This window comes from Pagrus major, chromosome 17 (genome assembly GCF_040436345.1).
Source record: "Pagrus major chromosome 17, Pma_NU_1.0".
Classification (NCBI taxonomy): Eukaryota; Metazoa; Chordata; class Actinopteri; order Spariformes; family Sparidae; genus Pagrus; species Pagrus major.
Window position 1 is genome coordinate 18,028,735 of NC_133231.1, and position 18,175 is coordinate 18,046,909.

General features: G+C 41.8%; 1 protein-coding gene across 3 annotated transcripts; it reads right to left on the reverse strand.

Moving 5' to 3' along the window:
* Positions 1 to 150: 150 nt before the first annotated feature.
* Positions 151 to 17,970, reverse strand: cgna (cingulin a). Of its 3 annotated transcripts, XM_073484853.1 has the most exons (21): positions 17,817 to 17,970; positions 13,940 to 14,060; positions 10,331 to 11,198; positions 10,124 to 10,194; positions 9,949 to 10,018; positions 9,734 to 9,829; positions 8,758 to 8,879; positions 8,356 to 8,467; positions 7,929 to 8,141; positions 7,089 to 7,237; positions 6,135 to 6,255; positions 5,807 to 6,019; positions 5,408 to 5,629; positions 5,061 to 5,309; positions 4,741 to 4,911; positions 4,338 to 4,499; positions 3,908 to 4,081; positions 3,513 to 3,631; positions 3,069 to 3,177; positions 2,824 to 2,987; positions 151 to 1,845 (listed from the first exon to the last, which is right to left on the reverse strand). In XM_073484853.1, exons 2-21 carry the CDS (start codon positions 13,945 to 13,947, stop codon positions 1,710 to 1,712), a joined length of 3,549 nt encoding a protein of 1,182 aa, XP_073340954.1. In that variant the 5' UTR covers positions 13,948 to 14,060; positions 17,817 to 17,970; the 3' UTR covers positions 151 to 1,709. The 3 variants fall into 3 exon arrangements, with proteins under 3 accessions (XP_073340954.1, XP_073340953.1, XP_073340955.1); XM_073484852.1 differs by lacking the exon at positions 13,940 to 14,060 and having other exon boundaries at positions 10,124 to 10,221; XM_073484854.1 differs by lacking the exons at positions 13,940 to 14,060; positions 17,817 to 17,970 and adding an exon at positions 12,745 to 12,815 and having other exon boundaries at positions 10,124 to 10,221.
* Positions 17,971 to 18,175: the final 205 nt, after the last annotated feature.

The following is an 18,175-nucleotide window of genomic DNA, read 5'->3' on the forward strand; positions in this document are numbered from 1 at the left end:
GCAGAAAGCCAGTTACATCTGATTCCTGTTAAAGGCAAAAGCAAAAGCACCAATACAATGAGGAAATTGTAGAAATGAGAAAACATTTAACTATGAAGTAAAAGTAGTTGATTAACATTCTGTAAGCATAACAAAGGCAAGAAACATGTATCAGTTTAACTTAAGTTTAATTGTTGCTAAAATTTATAGAAAAAAAAGATCTATTTCGTGAAGAACAGTCGCGGTGTGAAAATATTTCCAGTCAATAATTACAGTACAAATATAACAGGATGTTTAAACAACTAACAAATCATTAAGTACCACTTTCCAGTTTCACTGAGAAGATAGGGGGAGACATTACATTACAGCAAAATGTAATACAGTTATAGTGCGAACTGATTGTTCAAAGTGTGTACAAAAATCAACCAAAACATCTACAAATGTTAAATACAGACACTTTACAAAAATCATCCAGATAAGAATTACACGTCAGTTACAAAATTATTTTTTAACAATTTTAAGGCATTGCAATAATATGATGAGAATATCTATATGAGTGACTTGCTATGAGGGAATGCATAGAAATTGTGCAGCTTCTACAAATAAACTTTTATCAAAGTTTTCATCAGACAGGAAGACATTTTGGCTGTTAGTTTGCTTTAAAAGTGAAAAACCACTTTAATACAATATGAGATTTCCTGACAAAGGACAGTCAGTGTCCTCAAAGTTAAAACCATAAGGCCTAAAGTGTGTTTTACCTCTACCAGGAAACTGCTTCAGATACAGTGAATAAACTCGACTCGTGCAACAACAAAATTAGAAACCTTTACACCATGATGAGGTTTCCATCACATTTATATTATTTTATCTGTGTGTCTCTGTCCAAGAGAATTCATTTTAGATGCTACTAGTGTCATACTTTGCTATATTCATAATTCCTAAACTGTGTACCGTGTGACATTAAAGACTGGACGGTGGGAACCTCCTGACCCAAATGATCTATGAGCACAAAAATGACATATTCCAAACTTAAAACACAAGAAAATATGTTTTGTTTTATGTAAACAAACTTCAGATTTCACTCAAAAATAATTATTTGCGTACTTCAACCATAACAATTAGTGTTATACTGCTCATACAGTACTTTCTCTTTCACTTGTGGAAATCATGAACGCACTCAGTGTCAGCGTTTGGTCCACGTTTCTCAGTAGTGCTAATATTTGTTCTTGCTGGGGTGTTCAGACAGTAATTTGTCTACACCAAGAAATGAAGGATGTATTTCTGATTATAAAGTCATAGTCAGACTTGGTACCTTAAGTGCTTGATCCAGAATCTCAACCCTGAAATGGTTTGACATACTCAATTAGAAAAATCCAAGAGGAATTTTCTATTTATGCTTTTCTGTGCTTCTAACTTTATTTCTCTCCTTATGATCCAGTTACTGACTTTGAGTGGTACTGAGTTTTTGTGCAGTGAATTATGTGACTGCAATGGAGTCCTTCAAACTGTACCGTCGGTGTACATTGTAGCCTGAAGGAAATTCCATGAAATGCAGAGGATGTTTTGTTTCCTCCCTTTCACTCGGGTGTGGAAAATCGTTCCCCAACTAACCTCTACAATAAGTCATTAACCTCCCAGGTCCTCATTGTCTGTAGTGTAAAACACTCTGCCTTTTGGCTTACTCCAGAAAGCAGCGAGCCAACACCTCGCCCTGTCCCTGAAATGCTGTTTTAACAGGAGCTCGTCTGGAGGTTGCTCTCAGTGAGGATGGAGGTGATGGTGGAGGGGTCATACAGGCTGTCGTCGTCATCTGAGCTAAGGGCTGAGGAATCCAAAACTGGGCGCATTGATGCCTGGGCTTTTCTCCTGTGACACAGAAACATCATTGATGTAATTAATATCAAACATTGTCATTAATTCATTTATTTAGATCCCCATTAGCCACTAGCAAGACAGAAACTATTCTTCCTGGGGTCCACCCATGTAGTCATCATTAACTATTGAAACAATGATAGTGATCACTTGCTTTATTCGCAAATGCTGCCAGGTGATCATAGCGCGCCCTCTGCTGGAATATTAGGGAACAACATGCCTTTTCCTGTTACTAGTGCGAGCATGTATGGAATTGAATTCCTCATGCGGCACATGAGTAATGTGCTGTTAAAGTTTAATGACACACAGTTTCACACGTGGGTGATTGCAGATTTCTTTTACACACATCACATTGTGAAATACTGCACCTCAGGGAGCCTGTGTGAATCTCTACCAGGTGTCTGTAAGTGTGTGTAACGACAAAAGAATCTGAGTTCATTTGTGAGAACGTCATTTACATGCAGTTTTATTCATTCAGTGACATGGGAAGGAGGAGATGGTGTCTCTGCCTCTGACTCATGTGGCTGTGAGGAAGTGTCTTGCATAAGCTCAAAAAACCCATATGCCTTTATTCTGCCTGAGCGCCAAAAAGACATCTATGTAAAAAGGGTGAGTCTGCGAGGTAATAGGATGGAACAGGGGTGTGGGGTTTTAAAAACGTACTGTCACCCACCACAGGGAGATTTAAGGGCAGCTCAGGAGTTAGTAGCTATCTCAAAGAAGAAAAAACAGCAACTGAAAATGTCTGCAAAGTTGCAAGACAATGAGGTCTGGGAGCTCCATGTAACTGCCATGTAACAGTTTAGAAAGTCCTGCCCGATGCATATGTAAAACGTCACACCAGATGCGCACACTGTTCTTTTACACCCCACACCAATTTTGCCTGTGATACACTGGCACGCTATCTAACAGACACTTGTTGTTTTATTCAGTGAGAAACACAATTCGAGAGAAAGAAAAGGAAATGCTTACTTGAGCTCAGTTTCGAGTGCCGTGACTCTGGTCTGCAAGGCGTCTTTGAGCTCCATCTGTTCCTCCATGTCTCTCTGAGCCTTTCTCCTCATCCCATCTATCCTTTCCAGCTCTGTCTCCCCTTCGTCTACCTGCCTCTTCAGAGCTTTCACTCTCAGAGAAAGCTGCAACATGGGATAAGGTTTAACTGTAGTTTGACTGTATATGTGTTTGATACATGTTCTAATATTGACATATGTGTATACCTGGTCTCTCTGCTCAGTGTGTGCAAGTCTCTCCTCATCCAGCGTCATACTGAGTTCTTTTAGTTTCCTCTCCAGACGTCTTTGAGATCCCAACACAGTGTTCTTATCCCTTTAAATATACAAGAGAAGAACAGAGAATGAACATTTTCCACCTCATTACTCTCATGAAGCTTTCTGGAGCCAGGTATTAAAATCTGGCTTTACTGGACTCTCAGTTGTGTGGATGCAAAACTGAAGTGAGAGTGACAGTGAAAACGCTTGATGTTCGAGCCTAAAACATGGGTTCCATTCCTTAAATGCTAAAATATCCCCTCGAAGAAGGAGTTAAATCACTTTCATAGTTTCATTAACATTTGAGATATTCAGTTGTCAAACAAACAAGCATGAAAAAAAATTATCCTGAATGAATATCTACTGGATAGCAGCATGTTGTCTCTCTGTTACCTTTCCTCACTCCGAAGGCGTTCTTCCAGATCTTGGATCTTGTTCTCCAGCTGGGAGACTCCTGCAGAGGAGCGACTCTGGCCCTCCATGTCAGCCACACGACCCCTCAGCTCCTTCAGCTGCAGGACAGACACGGACAAACAGCAGGTCAACAAATACCCAGAATACACTTGATTCTGTGTAAAAGCTTTGGACTGTATTATGAGTTTCAGTGAGTACAATGAATGACTGAACAATGACTGAATGCTTCAGTTACAAATGATCACAAATGTCAGGAAACAGTGTGTGTGTGTGTGTGTGTGTGTGTGTGTGTGTGTGTGTGTGTGTGTGTGTGTGTGTGTGTGTGTGTGTGTGTGTGTGTGTGTGTGTGCGCGCGTGTGTGCGTATGTACGTACATGTCTCTCCATGGCGTTCTTGTCCAGCTCCAGGTCCTGTTTGGAGGATCTCTCCTGCATGAGCTCAGAGCGGAGCTGATCGATCTGGTCTCTGCTCCTGGCCACTCGGTCTGTCATCATCTCCGCACTGCTTCTCTCCTCCTCCAGCTCCAACTCCAAACGCTTCAGCTTGTCCTGACAGAGACGAGATGAGATCGACTGTAGCAGATGCTCAGAGGGGAGACTGTGTGTACTTGATGATGCCGAGTTTGGACATGTGAGCATATAAATACTCTTTGTCTGTAATAACTAAGTGTATGCACATTAAAGGGATAATTCACCCCAAAGTCGTTCATTGTAAAGCCCACTGAGGCAATGTGACTGTGATTTTGGGCTATATAAATAAAAAAAATATTTTGAACCACGAGGTGTGCTGATGCCCATATCTTACCTCCAGGATACGAATCTCCCGGGTTTTCTCATTATAGCTGTTTTTGCTGGCCTCTATCTCTCCCTCAAGATGGCGCAGTCTGTTAGTGAGGAGCTCCTTATCCAGCTGGTGGTTGTCTCTCTCCTCAATTGCAAGCAGAAGCTCCTTCTTCTGTCGTGACATCTAGTTAAATGCATCATCATATTAGAAACAGAAATGTCGGACTGAATGTTCATCATTGTGTGGTTTTGCATGTTATATCACACAGAAACATGAATACAACCGGTCAAGCGTGCGCCATGAATATTGTGTGTCAAAACTATTGAAAACACTCAGACCAGACATCATTTTCATAATACAAACAACAACCAGGCCAAGCAAGCCGGTACTCATGCAAGCAAACACTCTAAACAAAAATACACACTTCTTCCTCCAGTCTCTTCAGATTTATGTGACTTCTATCCAGTTCACTCTGAGCGTCGTTTCCGTGACGTTGCGCCTCCTGCATTTCCTTGCGTGTCCTCTCTCTCTGCTCCTCCAGCTGAACCCTGAGAGCCTGTGCTTCCTCTCTTGAGGACACGGTCAGAGACTCATACTGACAGAGGAGACCAGGGGGGGGACGAGGAGAAAATTTTTTTATTATTTTATTTTGTGCTGTGAATCCTCTAGAGAGCAGTTGGAGACTTTAAGCTGCAGAGGCTCTCATTTGTTTGTTAAAGTATGAACAGGATGTCTCCCTCCTACCTCCTTGTTGAGTTTCTCCAGAGCTCTCTCCTGCTGTCGTTTGGTCTCTTCCAGCTGGTTGATGGCCTGTTTGAGCGTCTCCTTCTCTTTCTCTGTATCCTCCAGACGCTGGCTACAACCACGATGCTCCTGGCTCAGTCTGGAAGCTTTTCGCATGGCCTCATCTAGCTCAGATCTCAGCCCTCTCACCTCAGTGTGGAGGGCGAGCTCTGCCTCTGAGCTCTCTGTGGCGTTGTTCTGCAGCTGAGCCTGAGGAAACCACAGAGGAGGCCCAATTATGTTTAAATACGTCTACGGTTTGCACGGATTTCATGCCTCGATGTGGTGTGTGAGAGGATGTTACTCGCCTCTAACCGTGAGAGTTTCTCTTTAAGACGTGTGTTGGCCTCCTCCTGCTCCTGCTGGGCATCTTGGAGCGATTTAACGTCAATCTGAGCTCTACTGAGATGTGTTTTACTGGTATCCAGTTCCTCCTCAGCTAATGAGAGTTTCTCTTTGAGCTGGCTAGCTTCACTACGCGTCTCATCAAGCTTCTGCTCCAGCTCTGAGACAATGGCTGGGTTTGGAAGCTATAGGCAGGGAGACAAGACCATTATGTAGACGAAAAAAGACAAAGAGAGATGATAGAGATTATAAATGAGAATATATAACCAGGTAATTTCTGTCATTTACACTGTTTTAACCTCACTAAGATCTAAATATTCCCTTCAGGTTGTTTTAATCCTTCATTGTAAGATTTAACTAACCCGTTTGTTTTTCTCCTGTGCCCTGGCAACATCCTCTTTGGCCCTCTGCAACTGCTCCTTTAGCCTGTCGATTTCATACTTCAGCTCTGCCTCCTGGGCCTGGTGAGATTTCTTTATGGAGATGACCTCCATGACCTTCTTGTCGTACTCCGTCCTCTGCTTCTCCACCTCGGACTTGGCCTTCTGGAGATCAGCACTGTATCGCTGAACTTCCTAAACAGAAATACGAAAAATTTGATGGTTAAACTGCTTCATTTTTCATTGAACAGGTCAGGTTATTCACCTGTGCATTGGTGGTCACATAGGGCTGAGTGTATGTTTACTGCACCTGGTTTAGAGACTGAGCGTGGCTCGGGTCTGGTATCTGTTGTTTCATGGTGCTCACTTTCTCCTGGAGCTCCTTTAGTTCCTCCTCAAATTCCTCTTTATCCAGACGGGCTTGCAGAAGTCTAAGAAAAAAGGATCAAATACGGCTGTTCAAAAAATGCAACACATTAAGTATTGTTATTTATCTGATCAGAAGCAGTTGGATTGCATGGATGAGCTTAATTGACTTTGATGAGCCAGTAAATCATTATTTAATCTTCGAACAACAGGAAATAAATCAGCATTCCCCTGTTACCACAGTCAGACAGTCTACAACAAGTTTTTTGCTAAACACAGAAATCTAAGATCATCCACACCACTCCTCTGTATCTTTATAGTTTCTGCTCACATACAGTGTTACATTGCATGGACACAATGAGAAAGAGAACAGCCTAATGTAAATATGTCATGTACTGAAGCTACAGACTGTAACTGGTGTTTAGCATCATTTCTGCTCAACTAAAGTACTAAAAATGGCCAAAATTGACATCGCACCCACGTACTTGACAGTATTTGAATTTGGATCATCTAATTACTGTACACAGACATGAATTAGGAGTGTAAGTGTGGATGACCAAACTACAGTCAGACAGTTGTTAGCACAGCTAGCCACATCTACAGGACTGCACATCTAAACACAGATGGTGTTCAATCAGTGACTCTCACGGTGTTTCAGGGCTGCTGGGTGGCTCTCTGACAGAGAGCAGGTGAAACAGGTGGAATGAAAAAGAAGAGATGGACACACATTAGTAGTACAGTAGGTGCAAAGAGAAACCATAAGAAGATGGTGACAAAATCCATGTCAAAGTAAGTAATGGAAATCCCAAATCCAGGTAGGTAATAATGAATACAACAATACAACAGGCATAAGTCTCTCTACTCTTGTGAACAGCATAACGTATTAGAATGGACTCACTCTTGTTTAGTTGTTCGAAGTTCGTCTCTGGTGGCATGAAACTGCTCCATCCAGTGGCTGCTCTCGTCTCTACAGTCTTCAAGCTGCTGCTGCAGGGAGCGAACTGATGCATTTACACGCAACCGCTCCGCCTCGATCCCTGCGTGAGACTGAAACAGGAGACAGAAAAAATGAGAGCCTGTTTGATTATATCTCCACCATTTCATAGACATAAATACATGTGTGGATAGACTCTGCACTGTTTTATTTGAAGAGAGACAGTTTAAAATGTTATTTCTTTCCAATATTCCAGATAAACAATTGCAGAGGAAATGTTACTACATAGTGCACTGAGGCTGAGTGTGCTCAGTGCACCTGTTCATGCAGCTTTTCCTCTGCAGACACTCCTGTGCTCTTGTCCTCAGGCTTTCATCAGGGGAGTTTTAGTTTTCATAACAGTACTCAGAACGGTAGTACACATGAAATCCCTCTCTTTAAATGTTTATGTACGAAACAGGGCTGAAAAATAAATTGAAATATTGTTGAAATCACAGTTTGTCAAGTGCACTATTTAAATTACAATATTCTGAAATGTATTTAATCATAAACATCCATTCATGCAGTCAAAACATCCTTGAGTGAGAAATGGATGATTCTTTCTTTCTTCTCTCTCTCAATAAATCTACAAAAAGCTAACAAACAGATATTGTCACTGCAAAGGAAACAATTGACAAGCACATAGAGGTGGTTTCTCAGGGTCTAGGGTCTGTTGTTGAGGGATTGGTTTTCTCATTTTGCCTTCAATCAATTTCAATTCAATTGTAAGTGATGAATGTCTCCATACTGTGTTTGTTCACACACCTGAGACACCTGCTCCATGCTGCTGCGGAGCTTCTCCATGTCAACACTGTACTGTTCCCGTAGCACCTCGATTTCCTTGTCGTGGCTGGCCACCTCCTCCTTCAGAGCTCCTTTGAGGGCCGTTAGCTCCCTCTCTCTCTGCCTGAGTGTGTCCTCCAGCTTCTGTTTCTGCTGGCAGACTTCCATCAGCTGAGCCTGACAAGACATCAGGTCCTACAGACACAGAGAAGATACAGTACTAACTTGATACTTTTGATCTCTTATCCTACCATTTGTATTGCTCATTTGCAAAAATGCTTACTGGTGAAGCAACTTAGTTTAAATTTGAGTCTCAGCTGTTTTAAAAAAAACTCCAATAGTGGGGGAGAGATAGTTCCTCCCTTTATATCTGTGTGGGTGTGTTCGTGCAAGCATGTTTCTCTGATACCGTCTTGTTGCCGTTCTCTCTTCTCAGTTCATCCTGAAACTCAGCCAGCTGGTCCTCCATTTCTCTGACCCGTGCCTCTGCGTTCTCCCTGTCCATACGCAGCTGAGTCAGCCTGCGAGGAATAGGGGACACACCGTGTACACACACACACACACACACATTACTGAATGATTTGAATTCAAATGGCGATGGCACACTTGTTTGTCTTGTGAATAAGTTACAGTAAGTGCTTGTTTTGTGAAATTGTGAGGAGCGTGTGCTTGAAAACAAAGTGGGCTTGTCTCACTCCTGACCACCAACACTAACAGATAATGGTACCATGCCCCTTCCTGCTTTTCCTCTGTCTGTGTGTGTGTGTGTGTGTGTGTGTGTGTGTGTGTGTATAAGCTCTTGTGTCCTCACTCTGATTGTGTTTCATTTAATTCTTTCTTCTTCCGGTCCAGCATCTCCCGGAGCTGCAGATTTTCATCCAGACAGGACTCCAGCTCAGCTTTCAGAGCGGGATCAGAATTGCTAACAGAGTCCTACACACAAGCAGACATGATGAATAAATGAGAGCGGTGAAACATTAGACATCAGGTAGCTCTGGTGGCATAAACAATGGGCTTTTAGGAAATGTTTAAGTGGGCTTGCATTTGCCCAACGATCGATATGCATAAGGGATTAAGTTCTTAGGAGCTATTAGAGATTAAGACCTGCCCACCTTCCTTAAGACAACATATAATGAGTCATTATTGAAGTTAGATTACCATGTGTGTGTGTGTGCACCTTTGACTAACCCAGAGGGCTTTAAGGATTAATCTGAGGATTAATCTGAAGCACACTCCAGCCCTCCTGGTTAGATTAGTTAAAAGACATAAAAACTCTTGAGAACAGTCTCCTGCTCTCTAGCAACCAACAGCAATTTCCTTCACTTGATAGTTGGTGCTCTCATTTCAAGGAGACTTTGGATGAGTGTTTATGTGTGGCTCTGGATGTGCGCCATGTAATTAGAGCTGATTTAAAGTGGCAGGTTACTCTCTGAATGTTAACATCGTCTGGTGGCAGCCAGTTCCAATCAGCCAAGTGAATTTAAGGAAGTTATATGGGTCATCCAAGGATACCACAGTAACAACCCAAACTCTAGCTCATATTCTCTACATGCCTTTTACCTTATGTTGGGCAATAAAAGACAACACTTAATCAGTGGGATTTTGAGGCTTCAAATGAGGGCACACTTTGGAATAACCTGCAAGTAAGAGAAAGTACACGATGGGCCTTTTTATTCTATTAAAAAATAAAACTATGTCTTATCCACTAGAGAAAAAAGTATTGTGAATTAAACATAAACTCTCTCCGAATTTCTTTGCCCTCACATTTGTATTTCTGCTTTGCTTACCCTTCTTTCCTCCTGCAGGGCAGTTTGTAGTTCAGCCATCTTTCTTTCAAGCTCTCTTTTTTCTCTCATCCAATCTTCCTGAGGTCTTTCTTTGGGCTGTTGCAGAAAAATGTATATGGGAACATACATGTAAGCAATATGCTCATGCTATTTATTTACCTGACATATGAACCAGTGCAGGCAGAACCACTTCAATATTTTCAAAAAGTACTAACCTTTAGATTCTGAATTTTTTGAAAGATAACCTTGACTTTATGCTTGATGACAACATCGCTCTCATTGGTCCTAAGGGAAGAAAAATGTATGATTATAATCATACATTAAGATTGTATTATGACAGCTAAATAAAGATTTTTATGTGTTAATCTAGGACAACATGTATCTCCATACCCTTGTCTCAGGATGTTGTATATAGTCTGCATGACCTGCTCCTCCTCACTGCTCATCTCTGCACTCGGACCCTGGTCCAGCAAAAGGTCAGGAGTCACCTTGAGACATAGATCAGAAAACTACTCTTGCAATGTTGCATGCTATGTGGTGTTTGTAGCTCACTGAAAGTCAGCTGTAACGCCGAGCCAGAAAACATTTTATTCTTACTTGTGCCTCAGTCAGACTGGCCTGTGGCGTCTCCACAGTGGTGTACCTCCCAGGTGAAGTCCACTGATTAGAAGAGTGTCCAGGAACGTTGGTGACAGCACCCTGGCTGCGTCCCAAGCTGCTGTGAGTTGAGGACGGAGGTGAGGTGTAGGGGTTGGGGGTGAGGAGAGGAGATGTAGCTCTGGGGTCTTGTGGTGCAGGAGGGAGTCCTCTCTGTTGGCCTCCACCATCAAACCTGTTTATTAGTCTGTTGACAGGAGTCTGTCTTTGATTAGAGTGATGCTCATTTGTTCGTTGAGGTGGATCAGGATAGGACTGACTGCTCCCCACTGACCCGTTCAGTCCCGCTTTGTAAGAACCATCCCACATATTCCTGACCTGCTCTCTCTCCCCCCGTACCCCAATTCCTGCATCCAAATTCCCATAACTACCAGACTTCCCATCCCCTGGTGGCCTAGACAGCTGAAAATCCTCATTGCCTGCCCCTCCCTCCCCATCCCTGTCCAGCAGTGAGCCTTGGGACTGCGCCCGACGTAGTGCGCCTCCCTGCCCTCCTCCAACATCTGCCCCCTGTGTCCCTGGTTCTGCTTTCTCTCTCCTCCGGGGAAGGCTACTGTAACCAGAGGGGTGACTGGTCCTGAGCTGGACCCCATATGAGTCTCCCTTCTCTCCATCCTTCAGGACCACATATGGCTGACCAGCAATACCCTGCACCCTGACTGCCACACCGTATTTGGAGGTAGAATGAGTCTTGGTCTTGGGCTGGGGCCCAGGCTGCCCCCCGCCAGTGTCGCAGAGGTCATTGATGAAGCGGATCTGGACACCGTAGTCCACTGGGGTCTTCCGACCTGAAGATGGTGCGCTCATGCTGGGAACGCAGCAGAGAGCAGGTTAAAAGAAGCAGGAAGCAAAGATGTGGTTAGTTTTATCTAGATTTCTGCACCCAATCAACAGGTTACATATTTGCTGTAGTCTAGATTTTTTTTATAGCCTGGCCTAGCCCAGACAAACCTTTCCCTCTGTCCTGGTTTGTGTCGGGCTAATCACAAAGTTCATGCAATATGAGTCATGTTTGATACAATGCTTGAAAATGGAACAAGCACCACCCAAACTTGCATGTTTCTTTCAGTGCTACTTCACACGTTTTGTTGCTCTGATTAGTTGTGGGTCACGTTTCATTGCTCCTCTTGGTTATAGGTCTATCCAATTGCATCCAGAGACATTTTGGATTGCAGCCGCTATAAATGCCCCTTGGAAATTGAAATTTAACTTGGAGCTTGAGACTAATACACATCTACTAACACACGATGCTAAATAACAACTCCAATGAGGTTTGGCGTTTTGCACAAGAACACTTCAACTACCACCCGAGATACAGCTGCCCGTAATACGCTGTGGTTCAAGCTCTGACATAACAGAAGCAAATGGAGCTACAACTAGCAGTTATTCTTGGAGCTGCATTAACAATTACTAATATTATTTACATCATTATTTTTTACAATGATATTACAGCAAGAAAATAAATCTTGCACTGGTCATTTTCACACTAAAACAACAAAAAGGGGTTGTATTCTGTGTTCAGGGTTTGACTGAGATATGTGTCAAGATGTTCCCTGTACACCTCACACACAAAAATGACTGAAAAAACTCACAATTAGGAGGTGGACAAAGAAATTGTCTAGCCCAATGTACTGCAGGATATTAGCTTATTGTAGATATGTTGGTATCTGTGTATATTTTTGCTGCATGATTATTAAAATATAATCAAAATTGTAATGTGGTGCTGCAGAGATGCTCCGACCTACAAATCTTTTTTGTCCAGATGTAAGGAAACAGGTTTGTTTAGTACAGAGTTGGACCCTAATAAATGTCACATCCTCATGATTTTGATCGTTTTCAGTGAAGATGAAAATTATGATGCAAAAATGATGATTCCCACTAATGTTGAATTATATCCTCAATCGCAACATCCGTCAAAATCATCACAATATGAGTAGTTTAATACATCATGCAGCCCTAGCCAAGAAGTATTTAAAGACTGCACTACCGAAATGCCAAACTAGGTTTGGGATAACTCAAACAGTGTCACCATTACATAGTTTGTCCACCAGCTAACACTGACAAGTTTATTTTTTCACTGAAAAATGTCCCCCTTTGTTTGTATCTTGATCACAATTCATAAAAAAAAATATTGTGTCTACTCTGTACCAACCTTGTTTTGTGTCTATATATTGTTATCAGATTTGATAACTGATATCAGTATCTGCCCAGTAAATCAAGTATCGGTCAGGCTATACTCACAATAGCAGATTCAGGGAAGCATGGAAAAAAAAAAAAACTTCTACAGTACAATCAACAGCCAGGTTAACATACCACAGCTCTGCCCTAGAATTAGAAAGTCAAAGAACACCTACACATTCATTAGCACGCAACCCTGAGATGTCAAAACCTTGTTAGACAAACGCAGCGATGCAGCCTTGCTTTGAACAAACACAGGCACACACACAGATTTTAGCAGCAACACTTATTTTCTGTCTCTTTACTGCTTGTGTGGACTTTGACCTCACTGCACTCCATTAGTCATTAACCTGAAAGCACACACCCACATATCACTTTCCCCTTGTGAGGATCGGCTAAGCCTTTCCCAACTTTTGGAAGTTTTCCCAGTCAAATACTTAACCTATTTCCCCTCAACAAAACTTTGACAGCTTGAATACAGACAGGTACCATAGCAACTAGTCAGGAAGCTTTCATTCTTTTATAGTAATTTCTCCACTTTTTTTTCTTGACCCCTAATCCTCCCTTTTTCTATACTCACATAACCCTTGATGAGTATTTCTGAAACTACATCTAGTCCGTTTCAACTGATCTATTGTACGTCAAGGTTTAGTTATAAGTCACTGCCATCTTTATTAAGCACTGGCAATAATCTAAACCACTGAACTGAACATTTCTGGTATTACGTCGACTGACTGATCAAACCTTTTGTTAGGTCACATTGTGAGATCACATTCCCACGTCATTACACTGTTACGGTTCATTAACTAACCTTCGAAACCTATTGCAACACTCCCTCCTGACCTCCGCACCTTTTACTTCCTCTCCACAGCTTTCTGAGGTGTGAGACAGAAAGTGGGCTTGGAGAGTGAAAGGGAGGGTGAAGTGAGAAAGAAAGAGAGAAGGAAAAACACTCGCCTTCTCTTCTCTTATCAGTGCCTTGTGTGATAAAATCCAAAGTCAAGCTGGTCCTGTGCACAATCTTCCCTCCCCCATACACACAAAGGGACTGACTCCAGAAGTAACCATCAAATAGAGAACTCTGTTTTGCCCTGACACATGCACCCATACATTATTGAACGCCTACACACATTTTTACATTTCCATACAGATTTTGGAGTCTTCGTGACGCACCCCGCAACAAGCCAAGCCAAAATGAACCAGAATGAATATTCTTAAATGTGCTTTCTGTAAAGGTCAATACTTTCACTTTGAAGCAAGAATAGGTGAATAAAAATGTCTGTGCTGGCAGTGAGCGAAGCACCACGACATGAACGACCTTCTGAGGATATCTGTGTGCTTGTGGTGCGTATGCATCGTCCGTAGACAGACCTGCTCATCAGACGTGCTCAGTTAGTCGATTTTTTATCCACCCTTTGGGAACCACAGAGGAAGCACCATGTCACAACGCATCTGTGCAGTCGAGCATGAAGTCTGCAGCCCACTGCCGTCACTGCAAGGTCAAGCAAACATGTCATGCACTGACAAACGTGCCGCAGACACGCTATATGAAAAACGAAGAAGACAATGCCCATCTGAACCTGTAGCGTCTAAGTTTGCCAAAGATAGGTAACTGTAAGGTAGCACTTTTCTTAATGTCTGATGATTTGCATCTTTGGTTTAATTTTTCTAAGCCACTGAGGGAAAACGCAGGCCGAACTCCAAAGAGGGACAGGGGTGAGGGGGAACCCATCCTATTGTCCAGCCGATGTAGGGCGGAAAATGAGGGCAGCAATTCTGAGAATGTCGAAAGCATCCCCACGCTTGTTCATTCCCTCCCTCCCAATGTCAATCTCATTAGTTTATCTCAACCCTGATATATTTTGTCCCCACACAACCTCCCCAAAGCTAATTTCTTTTCACGCCTCTCTAAAATAAACATCCTATCCTATACTAAAAGGAGGATATCAAACAAGTTCTTCTGCAAATCCATTTGGTTATACAGCGCCTGTGTTGTGATATCAACCTGTCAGTCGCAGCTAATGTTATTGTTTCTGTATTTGAAAGAACCCTCGTGTCTAACTGTATGCTTCTGAGCTGAAACGTTATTTTAATAATCAATAAGTGATTAAATGGTGATCACTCTCTAGTTTTTGCATCTTAATTGTAAGGATTTGTTGCATTTTTAAATCTCATGTGATATTTAACTGGTTATTGTTGGGCTAAAAGTTAAAGGTTCAATTTGTAAGATTGCTGATTTAAAGGATAATAGAGTAAATAATGCGAAGTTAATTTACAATAGGGGTGGGCGAACCGGCCCACCACAAGCTGCTCATCAGCCATCAGCCTCATGTTGCATTGTTTACGTCACCTAGGAGGAAGAGTGAGGTAAAGTAATTTATCCAATTAGCATAGCCATCTAGTTGGCTATATCACTCTATTGGATATTTCAGAAAATCATTAGTTTCAGCCCTAATTAGCCTTTTAGAAGGCTCTCAAGATCCTGTATCATCAAATGGGTTTGTCTTTAACAACAGACCTGCTTTCTCAGGCTTGCTTGCCCAGCTAAGAGTGTCATCTGGTGCTTTTTGGATTCTGTTGCCAGTCATGTTAGCCTGCAGTTATGCTGACGGGCTCTCTGCCTCTGGCCTCAAATTGAATATCGCAGAGTAAATTGAATCGGGGCTGCTTCCCTGTTAAGATCTGAGATGGAATGGAAAATATAATTAGGAGATTAGAGCGGGTGTGGAGAAAAATGAAACAACAGCAGTGTGGAGTCATGAAACTGCCACTGCTGACTCATACAGATGCTGCAGTTCATGTGATGATCACATCATCTTGGGCCTAAAACTGATATGGCTGAAGAGAGAAGATAAAGCTGAAGGTTATCTGAGTCAAAACTTATTCTAAGAGAGTACAACATCTTGGATGACAACTAAACAAGGCCCATTCTGTGTGAGCTGTATTTAATTTATTTTGCAAATGTACCCATCCTACATACTGATTTGTATGTGATAGTCATAGTATACTGTCTTTTTCAGTATATGGACTATATCAAAATGTATTTTAAGTGGTTGGCTATCATTTTCAATTGATTGATTATTAGTTTAATCTATAAAAAGGTCAGAAAATTGTGAAAAACTGATATCTTCTGTCTGTTGGGGGTGACTGACAGCACTTGGGTTGGAAGCGCTGATAAAAACTAGTGAGCAGACCTTGAGTGAAGGTTTGTATGTACTGTTGCCAAGGTCATGCCTATATTCAATTTACAATGATATAACAGAGAAAAGATAAGACAGAACTTTTTTATATTCCTAAGGGATAAATTAAGTTCTTTACAGAAGAGCAGCCAACCCACACATTTGAGATCATTTATATTTTTCTTCTTAATTTAATTAAATACCAAAATTGGTTAATTCAATTTTGTTTCTCCAATGTAATGCCAATTTAATCAATTAATTGACTAACCGTTTCAGCTAGTTTACAGCTAGTTTACAGCATCCTATAAAGCCAATGGGGACGTGCTGTAAAACTGTAGTTTGCCCCATTTCTTCCAGATGAAACATTAAGTTTTACTGGCATAACCTAGAAGATAGACACATAGAGGTGTAAATAACAGCTAACAGCAGCTCTCACTGTCTGCGTCCTTAAAGGACAAGCAGCCACTCGGTCCTCTGGGTATTCTCTCCCTCTCCATTACATTCTTCACATAAAACTAGGCCCTCTTCTTCCTCTCTCCAGACCTGTCACTGCTCCTCTTTCACACTCAAACAAACAGCCATTTATTCCTCTTTTCAAATCCAAAGAAGTTCATTGGCATAACAAAGGGAGACTTCAGTGTTACCAAATAGTACACAATTGACACCATATTAGGAGCACATAAATACGCCCCTCCCTTTCCCCACATTCCAGACACTTGTTTCTCTGTCCTCCTCACTTACACCGGCTGAGAGTGGATCTGTGTGTATGTGAGTGAGAGAGATTGATTGATGGGATTTTATCTGCACACTTGAGTATTTCTACCTGTAACATTGGACTTACCTTTATCACTCTATTCAAAATTAAGAATCTCTAGCAGGTTAAACTCTGTTTTCGAATGAAACTGTGTCAGCATGGTCAGTGCTATCATTACTGAACTTTACAACTATAATCTGCACTTCTTTCTTGCTTGCATCATCAGTTTCATCTGACGCATGCTTTAAAAAAGGTGTACGATGTAGTTTTGGGGGACAAATTTTAATCAGAAGAGAAAGATCTTCATTGACTGGTTTATTTTATGCCTACACAAACTAAACAAACTCTTTGTTTTCATGACTGAATAAACTAAATAAACAAACTCTCTTTGTTTCCATGACTGAATAAACTGAATCAACAAACTGACCTTAAAAGGACAACACTGTTTCATACTGTTTAACATTGTTTATATGTGGCGGACCCTGCCACCTTTCTGGCTTCAAACACTGTTCTGGGGACCTTGATTTCCTCTGAGAACAGCTTGTTTGTTCAGTTATGTAAAAAATAAACATTTCTGAGTTTGTATTATTACCTCATTAGTATTTTAAATATTTAAATTCTGAGTTTGAATTCCTTGTCCAAAACTGCACTGTGCCCCTTTAATCTTAAAGAGCATCTCTGCATTATAGATCTGCTCTTTAACATTTCCTCGAGAGTTTGCAGCAGATACATGTCAGGTTATTTTATCATTATGTTGCATAGATTCAAGGCCTTGGAGCATTTTAAATGTGGTTACATGAAGCCCTGGAGTCTTTAACATTGTCTCAGAGGTCTTGATATTGTTTGTTTGTCAGTGCACAGTTTTTCCAGTGACAAATCCTTTGGGAGCACAGGGCTGAGACACAGCTTATGACCTGATATCATACCTGTTTCGGTGTGAAACAGCTTTTAAATACCACTTTCGTTACATGAAGGAATTTGAGAGTACTTGTACTTTAAAACACAGACATCTCTTACGTGTATTTCACGGTTCATTAGCAGACGAATTCAAAAGTTACTCAGGAGCAACGTCAACGTTTAGTTAGCTGTCCCATCAATTTAACGTTAGCTACCAAGCTAAACATGCTAAATGAAAACCCCCCAGTGACACAACTCTGTGTGAAATGATTACACGACCAACTTAACCGAATAAATCATCGCCACATACCGTCATTAACTTCCCACAAGTGGTATAACTGTTAGCTGTCTGACAGGTCGTGTCTGTCTGGTTTAGCTGTCTGGCTATAAGAAGTCAAAAACCAAGCGTTAAAGTTACCTCTGTCTCTGAAGTTGTTCCTCTGCTCCTCGCTGACACCTCGACTTCCTTAAACTGATGATGATTCAAGTATTTTCACAGGTATTCAGCAAAGTCCGCACAGAAAAAGTAAGTGGAAAAACAACTCCTACGCAAATTGAGACAGCAACAAGTTCATTATGCGGCGACTGCAACCTGTTACCTTTGTCGGGGATGCAACCGTCCCGCCCAGCCTCTCCGGAGGAAGCGCTGTGATTGGACCGGAGAGCTAGATAGAGGCGGGGCTAAAGATATCGGCTACGTTCGCTATTGGTGACATCTCTACGTCACTCATTCATTGTTGAGCGCTACTTTATGACATTTTCGCTGAGAAACGGGAT